This window comes from Eubalaena glacialis, chromosome 2 (assembly GCF_028564815.1).
Source record: "Eubalaena glacialis isolate mEubGla1 chromosome 2, mEubGla1.1.hap2.+ XY, whole genome shotgun sequence".
Classification (NCBI taxonomy): Eukaryota; Metazoa; Chordata; class Mammalia; order Artiodactyla; family Balaenidae; genus Eubalaena; species Eubalaena glacialis.
Genome location: NC_083717.1, coordinates 41,860,835 through 41,873,972, shown reverse-complemented (window position 1 = coordinate 41,873,972; position 13,138 = coordinate 41,860,835). Strand labels below are relative to the sequence as shown.

Here is a 13,138-nt window from a genome sequence, read left to right as displayed (position 1 = left end):
GAATGCTTGCTATTAGGCACTCACCTTACCTGTAACTCATTTAATTCAGACACAACCTTATGAGAGAAATTCTGGTATGATTTCCTCTTTACAGATAAGGAAGCGGCAGCACAGAGAGGTGCAGTAACTTGCCAGGGTTGTACAGTAGTTAGCAATCGTCAGCCCAGGATTTGAATTCAGACAGTCTTGCTCTGGGATCTGAGCTGCGTGCTCTACTCTGTCTTGCATATGTATCATGAAAGTAGGGTATTTATCATCCCAAAGCTAACGCAAAGATGTTAAATGTGAATTGAATATTTTAAGCACTCTTGTATTTTATCATCTTTTCCAAGTAGCAGGTGGATTATTGGGAATCATGGGAAGAGTGAGCCTACAAATCTCACCTTTGCCCCCAATTCTGAGACATTGGTCCACAGGGATCCTATTTCTTGGAGTCTTGTCATTTTATGATACACAGCACAGGTGCTGACCCTGCACTTGCAGGAACCTGGGAGTGAGTGCCTCCTTAAATTTTGTGTCCGGGGCACCTCCTTGCCTCACCTTAGTCCTGGTCCTGATCCATTAACACCAGGAAGATGTTGACAAAGGACCTAGGCATTTCTATTAACTTGGACCCAACGATCATCTTTAAATTCATAAATGTTTTCCTCTGAGTAGAGCAGACACCAGATATAACATTATCCCTAATGCCTAGGTTTCTGTAGATACTAATACTCCCTCCATCCCCCAAATTCAGTTCATGGTGTGGCCCAATCCAAACAGGACGCTTGGACTTGACTCCATCCTTTCACCTGCTTTTCACCTGCACCATCCCACACCAAGTAAAACATTACACTGTTACTATCATCAGCAATAGTACCAATGGCAATCATAGACAGACCTGGCTTCCAAAATGCTGGCAGTTTTGACTGAGTTCCCTGGCTTGGACTTGACTCACTATCTCCTAAGGTTGAAGCTTAGAGCATTATCTCTGATCAGTCATCTACCTTACCATTCTTCATCCTCCATGCTCAGTTCTCTCTTTTTCCAATACTCATACTTTTCACTAAGCACTTAAAACTATTTGACCAGTCCCAGTGATAAAATAGCCTCAACGAATTTATTTGCCATGGAGAGTGTTTCCTGCTGTTGGTTCAGGATACCTGATTGGTATTATTTGAGTACATGGAAGGGGAAATAGCATTCTTTTTTTTTGGGGGGGGGGTTAAGTAACATTTATTTTCCTCTTTTAATAATAGCATTTATTTATTTTTAACATCTTTATTGGAATATAATTGCTTTACGATGGTGTGTTAGTTTCTGCTTTATAACAAAGTGAATACATATACATCTATGCCCATATCTCTTCCCTCTTGTGTCTCCCTCCCTCCCACCCTCCCTATCCCACCCCTCTAGGTGGTCACAAAGCACAGAGCTGATCTCCCTGTGATATGCGGCTGCTTCCCACTAGCTATCGGTTTTACCTTTGGTAGTGTATATATGTACATGACACTCTCTCACTTTGTCCCAGCTTACACTTCCCCCTCCCCATGTCCTCAAGTCCATTCTCTAGTAGGTCTGTGTCTTTATTCCCATTCTGCCCCTAGGTTCTTCGTGACCATTGTTGTTTGTTTTTTTTTTTTTTAGATTCCATATATATGTGTTAGCATACGGTGTTTGTTTTTCTCTTTCTCACTTCACTCTGTATGACAGACTCTAGGTCCATCCACCTCACTACAAATAACTCAATTTCGTTTCTTTTATTTATTTATTTTTTTTAAAATTATTATTTATTTTATTTTTTATTTTTTTTGGCTGTGTTGGGTCTCCGTTTCTGTGCGAGGGCTTCCTCTAGTTGCGGCAAGCGGGGGCCACTCTTCATTGCGGTGCGCAGGACTCTCACTATCGTGGCCTCTCTTGTTGCGGAACACAGGCTCCAGACGCGCAGGCTCAGTAGTTGTGGCTCATGGGCCTAGTTGCTCTGTGGCATGTGGGATCTTCCCAGACCAGGGCTCGAACCCGTGTCCCCTGCATTAGCAGGCAGATTCTCAACCACTGCACCACCAGGGAAGCCCAATTTCGTTTCTTTTTATGACTGAGTAATATTCCATTGTATATATGTGACACATCTTCTTTATCCATTCATCGGTCGATGGACACTTAGGTTGCTTCCATGTCCTGGCTATTGTAAATAGAGCTGCAATGAACATTGTGGTACATGACTCTTTTTGAAGTATGGTTTTTTCAGGGTATATGCCCAGTAGTGGGATTGCTGGGTCGTATGGTAGTTCTATTTTTAGTTTTTTAAGGAACCTCCATACTGTTCTCCATAGTGGCTGTATCAATTTACATTCCCACCAACAGTGCAAGAGGGTTCCCTTTTCTCCACACCCCCTCCAGCATTTATTGTTTGTAGATTTTTTGATGATGGCCGTTCTGACAGGAATGAGGTGATATCTCATTGTAGTTTTGACTTGCATTTCTCTAATGATTAATGATGTTGAGCATTCTTTCATGTGTTTGTTGGCAATCTGTACATCTTCTTTGGAGAAATGTCTCTTTAGGTCTCCTGCCCATTTTTGGATTAGGTTGTTTGTTTTTTTTGATATTGAGCTGCATGAGCTGCTTGTAAATTTTGGAGATTGATCCTTTGTCAGTTGCTTCATTTGCAAATATTTTCTCCCATTCTGAGGGCTGTCTTTTCATCTTGTTTATGGTTTCCTTTGCTGTGCAAAAGCTTTTAAGTTTCATTAGGTCCCATTTGTTTATTTTTGTTTTTATTTTCACTTCTCTAGGAGGTGGGTCAAAAAGGATCTTGCTGTGATTTATGTCATAGAGTGTTCTGCCTATGTTTTCCTCTAAGAGTTTGATAGTGTCTGGCCTTACATTTAGGTCTTTAATCCATTTTGAGTTTATTTTTGTGTATGGTGTTAGGGAGTGGGGTTGTGTTCCTGTCTTGCTAGTTGTTTGGCATAGGGTGTACAGCACAGTAGCTTGCTGGTCACTGAGTGGAGCTGGGTCTTGGCATTGAGGTGGAGATCTCTTGGAGATTTTCGCCGTTTGATATTACCTGGAGCTGGGACCAATGTCCTGAACTCAGCTCTCCTTCCTCAGAGGCACAGGCCTGACGCCTGGCCGGAGCACCAAGACCCTGTCATCCACACGGCTCAGAATAAAAGGGAGAAAGAGAAAGAAAGAAAGAAAAAATAAAATAAAAGAAAGTAAAAGAAAGTTATTAAAATAAAAAATAACAAATAAATATTAAAAATAAGGAGAAAAATTTAAAAGTAATAAAAAAAAAGAAAGAAAGAAAGAAGAGAGCAACCAAACCAAAAAACAAATCCGCCAATGATAACAAGTGCTAAAAAGTGTACTAAAACACACACACACACACACATACCAAAAAACGTACAGACAGAACCCTAGGACAAATGGTAAAAGCAAAGCTATACAGACAAAATCACCCACAGAAGCATACACATACACACTCACAAAAATAGAAAAAGTAAAAAAAATATATATATATATCATTGCTCCCAAAGTCCACCGCGTCAATTTGGGATGATTTGTTGTGTATTCAGGTATTCCAGAGATGCAGGGTACATCAAGTTGATTATGGATATTTAATCCGCTGATGCTGAGGCTGCTGGCAGAGATTTCCCTTTCTCTTCTTTGTTCGCACAGCTCCCGGGGTTCAGCTTTGGATTTGTCCCCGCCTCTCTGTGTAGGTCACCTGAGGGCATCTTTTCTTCGCTCAGACAGGATGGGGTTAAAGGAGCAGCTGATTCGGGGGCTCTGGCTCGCTCAGGCCAGGGGAGGGAGGGGTACGGATGCGGGGCGAGCCTGCGGCGGCAGAGGCCAGCGTGATGTTGCAGCAGCCTGAGGCCCGCCGTGCGTTCTCCCGGGGAAGTTGTCCCTGGATCACGGGAGCCTGGCCGTGGCGCGCTGCACAGGCTCCCGGCAGGGGAGGTGTGGAGAGTGACCTGTGCTCGCACACAGGCTTCTTGGTGGCTGCAGCAGCAGCCTTAGTGTCTCATGCCCGTCTCTTGTGTCCGTGCTGATAGCCGCGGCTCGCGCCCGTCTCTGGAGCTCGTTTAGGCGGCGCTCTGAATCCCCTCTCCTTGCGCGCTGCGAAACAAAGAGGCAAGAAAAAGTCTCTTGCCCCTTCAGCAGCTCCAGACCTTTTCCCGGACTCCCTCCCAGCTAGCTGTGGTGCACTAGCCCCCTTCAGGCTGTGTTCACGCTGCCAACCCCAGTCCTCTCCCTGGGGTCTGACCTCCGAAGCTGGAGCCTCAGCTCCCAGCCCCCGCCCGCCCCGGCGGGTGAGCAGACAAGCCTCTCGGGGTGGTGAGTGCTGCTCGGCGCCGAGCCTCTGTGCAGGAATCTCTCCGCTTTGCCCTCCGCACCCCTGTGGCTGCGCTCTCCTCCGTGGCTCCGAAACTCCCCGCCTCCACCACCCGCAGTCTCCGCCCGCGAAGGGGCTTCCTAGTGTGTGGAAACCTTTCCTCCTTCACAGCTCCCTCCCAGAGGTGCAGGTCCCATCCCTATTCTTTTGTTTTTTTTTTTCTTTTGCCCTACCCAGGTACGTGGGGAGTTTCTTGCCTTTTGGGAGGTCTGAGGTCTTCTGCCAGCGTTCAGTAGGTGTTCTGTAGGAGTTGTTCCACATGTAGATGTATTTCTAATGTATTTGTGGGGAGGAAGGTGATCTCCACTTCTTACTCTTCCACCATCTTGAAGCTCCTCCTCGGAAATAGCATTGTTGATTTTATTAAGAAATTTCTGTTTTGAAAGTTGGCTTACTTTTTTTTTACTTTGGAGTCATTTGCGTAGCTTGAATCCATGGCTTAAATTTTATTAAATGTTTTTCCTCCATGTTCTTTCCTGTGGAGCCGCCCATAATGTGAGCCTGGAGGTACCATGCATGGCATCATTGTAGACAGTCACTGCCCTGTGGCATGTTCTAAGCATCCTCCATATCTCCTACTATGACTTATTGGCCTTAGAGCTTAGTGGAAACCCCTTAGGAATACCAAACTGGAGGCTTACATTAGTCAACTTTCTGTATCAAGTCAGTAGACAAAACATTTACTAAGAGACTGCAGAAAATGGCCATAGTTTTGCCAAAGAGATACTGACTACTCCCAACTCTCTGTCTCTCAATTTAGTAAACTTATTCTTACATTTTACACAGTGTCTGAAAAGAAGGGTCTTGTCATGTTCCATCAGTATCAAAATGTTACATCTGCAAACCCAATTTTTCTTTGCTTTGTGTAGGTACCAAGAGAGATCACCACTGTGGGCTTTGAGAAGAAGCATGTTATTTAATTTAGGTACTTGGGATTCTCTTAGTCTTTCTTCTGATTTCATATTTTATCTTCTTCCTTGATATTTTTCTCTTCAGATCATAGCTGAAAGAGAAAAGTAAGACTTCTATCAATTCAGCTACTCATTCTCTAATTTAGGCAATAATTCACAACGACACATGGATGGTTGAAGGAAGATGCCATTACCTCCTCTTCCCTCAGCTATTCTGGACAATGTTTTACCTTAGGTGCAGCATCCCTTGAACATCTTTTAAGTCTATTTTCAGACTAAATTCATTCCAATAATATATTAGCTGTAAAAGAGAAATAAAAATGCAGATTACACACTGGACCAAAGCAGATCCTGTGTTAGACAAAATTCTACATTAGAATGTTCAGATTAGATGTTCTACATTAAGGATATTTACTGTCCGTTTAGGCTGCGTGTAATCCATTACTTGAAATAACATTATAGCAAAGGGACTCCGCACAAGATGTCAGTGTCTGATATGATCTCCTCTTTGTTCAGAACTGCCTGGATGACAAAAGTCTGGAGCCTGTCATCTCCCTTGTGCTTCAGATCCTGAGGCAATGCTACCCTAAGAGTCCACTTCCCTTGGTCACAACCAGCAGTGCTTATTCCTTCCCAGTCCCTGGGAGCATCACCTCTGAACCTCCACATGTTCTAACTGAAGGTAAAGTATGTGGGTAGTTCTTCTGTACTTATTTTGCTCATAGTTATGAGCTTTATGATGAATTTTTGCATTTGGATAATACTTCAGAGGAATGTGGATGAAAGTAGAATCAATTTTTTTAACAGATCAACTGTGATTATCTAACAAGTAATTAGAGACATGTATGAAAACGCTAGTTTTTCATAATACCAAGCTTATTAATTTTGCCCTTAATTATTAACTGTTGGCACTTTGCCTGGTAGCTGTGGAATGCCTGTATAGTCGTCTCAGCTGATTTTAAAAAATCTATTCGCAATCCCATGATGGAGCCCCTCCACCATACAGACTGGTTCTAGAATTAATTTGCCCTAAGGATGAAATTGAAATCAAACTTTTGCTGTTTTGCCACCCCATGCAAGTCATTTTAGAATACTTGAACGTATGATTATCCAATCTCCGAGAAGATTTTGTTGTCAGAAGATACGAGTGCTTTTCAACCTTGTCCTCCTTCCAGGGAACAGATTTTCCATAGGCATCATCTTGTCACAATGACACTGGGTGCTTTCTGTGGACTTTTGTTTTAAATCAGTTCCTTCGTATTAAAATTAGGGAATCAATCAAAGTGCTGTCTACATTACAACAGCTTTGGCATGTATGTGATCACTAAACTCTGGCAATAGTTGCATAAATACTTCTACATAGAAGTTGCATAAATACTTCCACACTGGGTGAAGGAAGCCAGAATGGTATTCATGTCATTTTATTCTGCACTCATTTTGCATTCAGTGTGGGACAGCAGTTTAGATGTCATGATATAGTGCTCTCACATGCCTATGTGCACATGATTTACACATCCAATAAGTGTAAGCATGTGTTGGGATCCTGTACACTTAATAATGGCCCCTTACTTGTGAGAAGTACTAACCATTGGGTGGCGAGAATCTCAATCCAAGGCAAAGGGGAAGCCTCATCCATTTCACCTGTTTTTTTTTTTCCCCACTCAGATTTTGAAGATGATGGCGAGGAAGAAGAGGACAAAGACTCAGATTCTGAAGATGTGAAAGAGGAAGTAGGTACACTAGCCCTTGCTTCTAATGATCTCTACATTCATAATTCTACAAAGGAGAATGTTCCTTTCTATGTTCAGCTAAGCCCAGGGTAAATTTTTTTTTTTAGAAATTTTATTTATTTATTTTTGGTTGCTTTGGGTCTTTGTTGCTGCCTGCAGGCTTTCTCTAGTTGCAGTGAGTGGGGGCTACTCTTCATTGCAGTGCGTGGGCTTCTCATTGCGGTGGCTTCTCTTGTTGCGGAGCACGGGCTCTAGGCACACGAGCTTCAGTAATTGTGGCATGCGGGCTCAGTAGTTGTGGCTCGCGGGCTCTAGAGTGCAGGCTCAGTAGTTGTGGTGCATGGGCTTAGTTGATCCGTGGCATGTGGGATCTTCCCGGACCGTGTCCCCTGCATTGGCAGGCAGATTCTTAACCACTGTGCCACCAGGGAAGTCCCGCCCAGGGTAAATTTTAAGGACGGACTTTTGCATTTCCACTTTAAGGCCTGGCAGATACTGATGCTCACTAAATGATGGCTACTGTTACTGATTTCCAAGTTGTCATTTTTGTCTTGGTAGGCCTGGTACAATCCCATCGTCAAGTCAGAGGCTATCTATTATCAAGACACTAATATTCCATCAGGATAAGCCTGAGGTAGATACTTAGGGTTGGTGTATTTAATGAATGTGAAGTATATTCAGGCAAAGAGACCATGGAAAGATTTCCTAGGAAACTTTTTCTAGTAGATCTCCACTATCTTTCTAAGTCACTCTTCTTATCTACCCAATCTATGCACAGGACCACTGCGTTGTACAATTCCATTTACCTTGGAGTCTATGTGAACTGTGCTCCTTTGGGTTGTATGGTGCATATCCTGGCCAGCAAGGAAGTGGTGCCTTTTGGTCTCTATCAATAATAACCTATGCTATAGAATGGAGGTCAGCCAACTTTCTATGAAAGGTCAGATAATCATTACTCTATGCTTTGTGGACCATACAGGTTCTGTCACAACAACTCAACTTTGCTGGTGTAGCAGAAAAGCAACCATAGACAATGTATAAGCAATAGGGCATGACCGTGTTCCACAAAAGCAGACAGTGGGGCATAGTTTACTGACAGCATTTCTAGAAAAAGGTTTCTAAACCTTGGCATTTTGGCTGGATAATTCTTTGTCATGGGGGGTTGTCCTGTGCATTATACGATATTTAGCAGCACTCCTGACCTCAATCCACAAGATGCTGGTGACATCCACCCCTTTGCCCCCGAGTCATGAATCAAAACTGTCTCTAGGACTTGCCAAATATCCCTGCGGGGCAAAAATCACCCTGTGGTTAAGAACCACTGCTCTAGAATAATGATAATTTATCTATGAGTTATAATTCTGTCTCCATCTCTGTTGGTGGACATCAACTTGGACAAGTCCCTTCAAGTTATAGTTCCTTAGTTTTGACATCTGCAAAATAAGACTGAGAAGTAAATGCTACCTTTTATGACATTCCTGGAGATGAAATCTGGATTAAAAAATCTGTCTATCTATCTATCTATCTATCTATCTATCTATCTATCTATCTATCTATCTACTTGTCTATTTATCTATCTACTATCCATCCATCCATCCTCCTCTCCCCCTCCCTCTCTTCCTTTCTTTTTACATACCGTTCCATCTACACATCTGCCTAGGGAGGAAGAGACTTTTTGCGTTCTCTGTCATAATAATCACTCACCTTGCTAATGGTAGTAGCAGACATAGAGGGACTACCTCTTAGCCAGGTCTCTAGGTTAAGGCTGCTGTTGCTATTCTGGTGTGCTCAGGGTTTTGTTGATAAATAGAATAATTTCTGAAGTCATCAGTAGCAAATTGGCTCTTTGCTGTGACTTGCCGATGCAGGCCTATGGAGAACTTTCTGAATTATTTGAATAATACTGTGCTGCTACAGTCATTCATCAATGCCACTTTCCCACCGCTCTTGCTGGCTCTTTGATAACTGAATGTTTAATGCATAGCATCAGTCACCTCTTGTATCTGATGTGGAGGGACAAGCTGCAGGCTGATGCTCGACTTCACACAGCATGGGGTTGGGGGAGAGCTTTCAGACCGTCTCCTTACCCCCACTCTTCCGATGATGGTGGGTTGGGGTGGAGTGGAATCTAAACAAATAAATAAATCCAGCTGGGAAGGAAGCATAAGACGAATAAGTGAGGGCCTGGAAATAATTCATCAAGAGCCTTCGAGCTGAGGAGAAGGTGAGAAGTAAGTGTGTGAGCATGCATTATAGAGAAACAGAGGAACATCAGAGTAATGGCTTGATTCTGGGGTATAGCAGGAGTCAGGGAACCGGGGCCCTAGCTAACTGGTTTTCCCCTGGAGAACCCAGCAGCATTTGCTGCAAGTTATGTGGGCAAGAAGCCAAGAGTATTTATTTCTGGTCAGAGAATGGACGCAGACCTTTAACTTGTGGCCTTTTCCTTTGAAAATCTTAGTTAACAATTGGGAGAAGCCTCTTAGAAAGAATGATTAAAAGGAACTTATATCTGTAAAGGGTCTTGAGAGTGTATAGTTGGGTGCTGTTCTTTGATTGAAAACTCTGAATGTCATCATAAGGAAAGAGAAACTTACAATGAATATAGACTAGAAGTTGGCCATGTTTGTTTTTTTTTCTTAATGAACACAAACATTAGATTTGGACAGACTCTGAAGAAGAGGAGGACAGAAAGGGTGAATTCAAGCTCTTCCTTCCTTTCTTCCCTCCTTTCCTCCTATTAAACTTTTTATTTCTTTCAGGTATTTTCTTGGATATGATCCATATGTGAGGCAGCATGCTAAGTTCTTAGGGATGTTAATATGATACAAAAGCAAATAAGACATAGTTTTTATCTTCAAAGAATTCAGTCTAGTAAACTTGGGGATTGTCTCTACCAGAGTTTGAATTGGCACCTTCAAAAGGGTGTTGAACTCAAATCTAAGGCTGGGAAAAGTCAGTATTGGAAGGGTCAAACCTGAGGAGGGAGGGAGTTTTCTGGGTTAGATGGGTACCAAAATCCTAAATGATGAAGCTTCTCTGGGTTGCTGTGAGGACAGAGAAGCTGGTCCACTCCTAAATAAATATAAAGGGTATTTACAAAATACAGAAGTAGTTGACAACCTGCTTGAGTGCCTGGAGATTCAGAGGCCAAGATTCAAGCTTTCAGGACCAGAGATGGTCTCTGTTAAAAGTACTCCACTTTGCTGTTATACTGAGAAAGCCATCACAGACAATATATAAATGAATGGGCATGACTGTTATCCGATAAAACTTTATTTACAAAAACAAGCAGTGGGCTATAGTTTGCTAACACCTGCTCTAAGGCTGAGTAGGTCACCTAGATAGGCTGAAGCTCATGGGTTACCTGACGCTCCTCTTTCCAGACGTACCAACCTTACTTGCTGGTGGGGACATGCTTCTCAATGCCTGCCAGGTTGCATTTCTATTGGTGCCACCTTGGGGCATGGCTGAGGCTGTAGCAGAGATGGTGGAAGGAAGGAAGATCTGATAGATGAAGCTGGAAAGGATAAGTGTTGGGATCTCCAATACCAGGCTAAGGAGTTTGGGGTTGGTGTGCGCTGTATCTGAAAATATCATTATATCAACCTCATGGGATCTATATTTCTTTTAATTTAAAGCTTGGAGGAAAATTGCAGAAGATGGATGGAATATTGCACCTTATCCCCTGAATCAGGAATATAACATTTTTTTTAATGATTTAAAAAAAATTTATGTTAACCCTCTTATTTATTTATTTTTTTCGCTGTGTTGTGTCTTCGTTGTTGTGTGCGGGCTTTCTCCAGTTGCGGCAAGCGGGGGCTACTCTTCGTTGCAGTGCACGGGCTTCTCATTGTGGTGGCTTCTCTTGTTGAGGAGCACAGGTTCTAGGTGCGCGGGCTTCGGTAGTTGTGGCTCACAGGCTCTAGAGCACGGGCTCAGTAGTCGTGGCGCACGGACTTAGTTGTTCCGCGGCATGTGGGATATTCCCGGACCAGGGCTCGAACCCATGTCCCCTGCATTGGCAGGCGGTTTCTTAACCACTGTGCCAACAGGGAAGCCCAGGAATATAACATTTATTTTCCACATCTATTTGATTTCAAGAATAAGCCAGGCTTTCAGGACTATCAGGTTTTTCCTTAACTAACAAAATAGATTCCTAAAATATAGGGTGGATTCCCCCCCTATTTTATTAGGGAAACTTGATCTAAGAGAGGCACAGAAAGATGAAGAGATTGAACTATGTCCTTTCTCTGTAACATTCTATAACCTTTGAAAAATACAGAAGTGTTTGGAGGAGAGTCACCATCACTGTTAAACTATTATGAAATGATGATCTAGAAGAAGAAATAAAAGGTCTGGTATTATTCAGCCCAATGAAGAAAAGGCTGGTGGTGACTCAGTGAACTTTTAAATGTACGAAGGGATAAAGGTATAGTAGGAGGTTACAACCTCCTCCCCAGAGCCTGGAAGGCTCAGCATCATACCTGCTTCTGGAATCTTGACTCCTACAGTCTTCCTCTTATTCTTTATGCTTCAGCCACTTTCTTTCTATTTAAAAAATTTTTTTTAAATTTATTTTGTTGAAGTATAATTGATTTATAGTGTGTTAATTTCTGCTATACAACAGTGATTCAATTATATATATAAATTCTTGTATATGAGTGTATACATTCAGCCACCTTCTTTCTGTAAGCAAATTTAAGTTGCTTTTTTTTTTCTTTTTCTGTTAGTAATTTCTTTCCCCAAGTCTTTGCCTTGTTGGCCGTTATTGTTAAAATGTGACCTCCTTAGCTTCTTTGTACCCCAGCCTCACTCACAATCACTTCACCACCTCTCATTCTTCCCATGATATTTATCACTGTTCGAAGTTACCTTGCTCATTTGTTTGCTTTCTTACTGTCTTCCTTTTCTCACTAGAAGGCAAGTTCTATGGAATCATGGACCTTGGTCTGTTCAATTATCAATGAGTCTTTAGTACCTAGGAGGGTGCCCACTCATAGTAGGTGCTCATTAAACGTTTGTGAAAAGAGTGACCTAAATAGGTAGATAGATGAATAGGTACGACAATTACAGTTATGTCAAAGACAGTGGTGATGAGATAAAAACAATTCTTTGGTATTGTGCTTCATTGTTTACATAGTTCATCTCATTTTACATAAATTATTTATGATGAAGGCTGATAAATACTAACGTGAACACTGAGAAAAATTATAATCTTTCTTTGTATTTAAAAAATACAACCTTACATATTAAATTATCCTTGACTAGGCTAGCACTGTAACTTGGAGGCAAGGAAACCGTGTCCCAGGATTCTGAAAAGTCACATCTGTAGCTTGTCTCGATATTTCTCAGGATGGCTCTCCTGATTGTAACATATTTTTTGAATGTGCCATTGTAGGATGATGACTTGGAAACAGATGTGAACAAGCTGAGCTCCAAACCTGGTCTTGATCGACCTGAAGAGGAACTGATGCAATACAAGGCAATGTGTCTTGAGCTCACCTGCAGTTTTGAGGTAGAATGTATGCTGTGGTTCTACTCCTCGGTGATGCTAATGGGTTCTTTGCAGACCCTGGGAATCCAAACTGGTCTCCAGATGGAAAGCATTGCTCGTCTTTAGCAATCTGCTTCTGGGATGTTTCTGAGAGGGAAGTGAAAGGCTAAACAAAAATGTGAGAAGGTGGCAGAGAGAGGATGCGTGCAAGGGTCCTATCAATACAATCTGACACCCATCACCTCGGAAGGAAGTAGGATGAAGGTTCACATTGCTGCCTGTTGTCTGGTGGGCAAGGTGCCCTACTCTCAAGTCCTGGGAAAGCAAGTGAAAATTCATGGTGATTTAATCATTCTCTTGTGAGAGTGGGATGGTTGTATGAGATGGCTTTCTGAAGGTGACCAGCCTGATTCTAGGGTTTCTTTGTTAGCAGAAACAAATCAGGCACCTTATACCTGGTCATGTTAATCCAGTGATTGGTTGCTGCTGCATCTTCTGCTGTTCTCCCACCAAAACTTAGACCTGCTTTTGGACCTCCATTATTTTCTTATGATTCTTAATAAACCATGAATTTGGCCATATCTAAGGGTACAAGCTAAGTCACTTATAGAAGGGA

At 42.4% G+C, this 13,138-nt stretch overlaps 1 protein-coding gene across 1 annotated transcript in view; it reads left to right on the top strand.

The window, feature by feature from the left end:
• The window catches only part of AGBL1 (AGBL carboxypeptidase 1), a 728,885-nt gene that overhangs the window by 103,026 nt on the left and 612,721 nt on the right, over positions 1-13,138 (top strand). Inside the window, exons 7-9 of the mRNA XM_061181782.1 lie at positions 5,812-5,977; positions 6,961-7,025; positions 12,427-12,543. Of these exons, the coding sequence (XP_061037765.1) occupies positions 5,812-5,977; positions 6,961-7,025; positions 12,427-12,543 (348 nt within the window). The remainder of the gene's footprint in view (positions 1-5,811; positions 5,978-6,960; positions 7,026-12,426; positions 12,544-13,138) is intronic.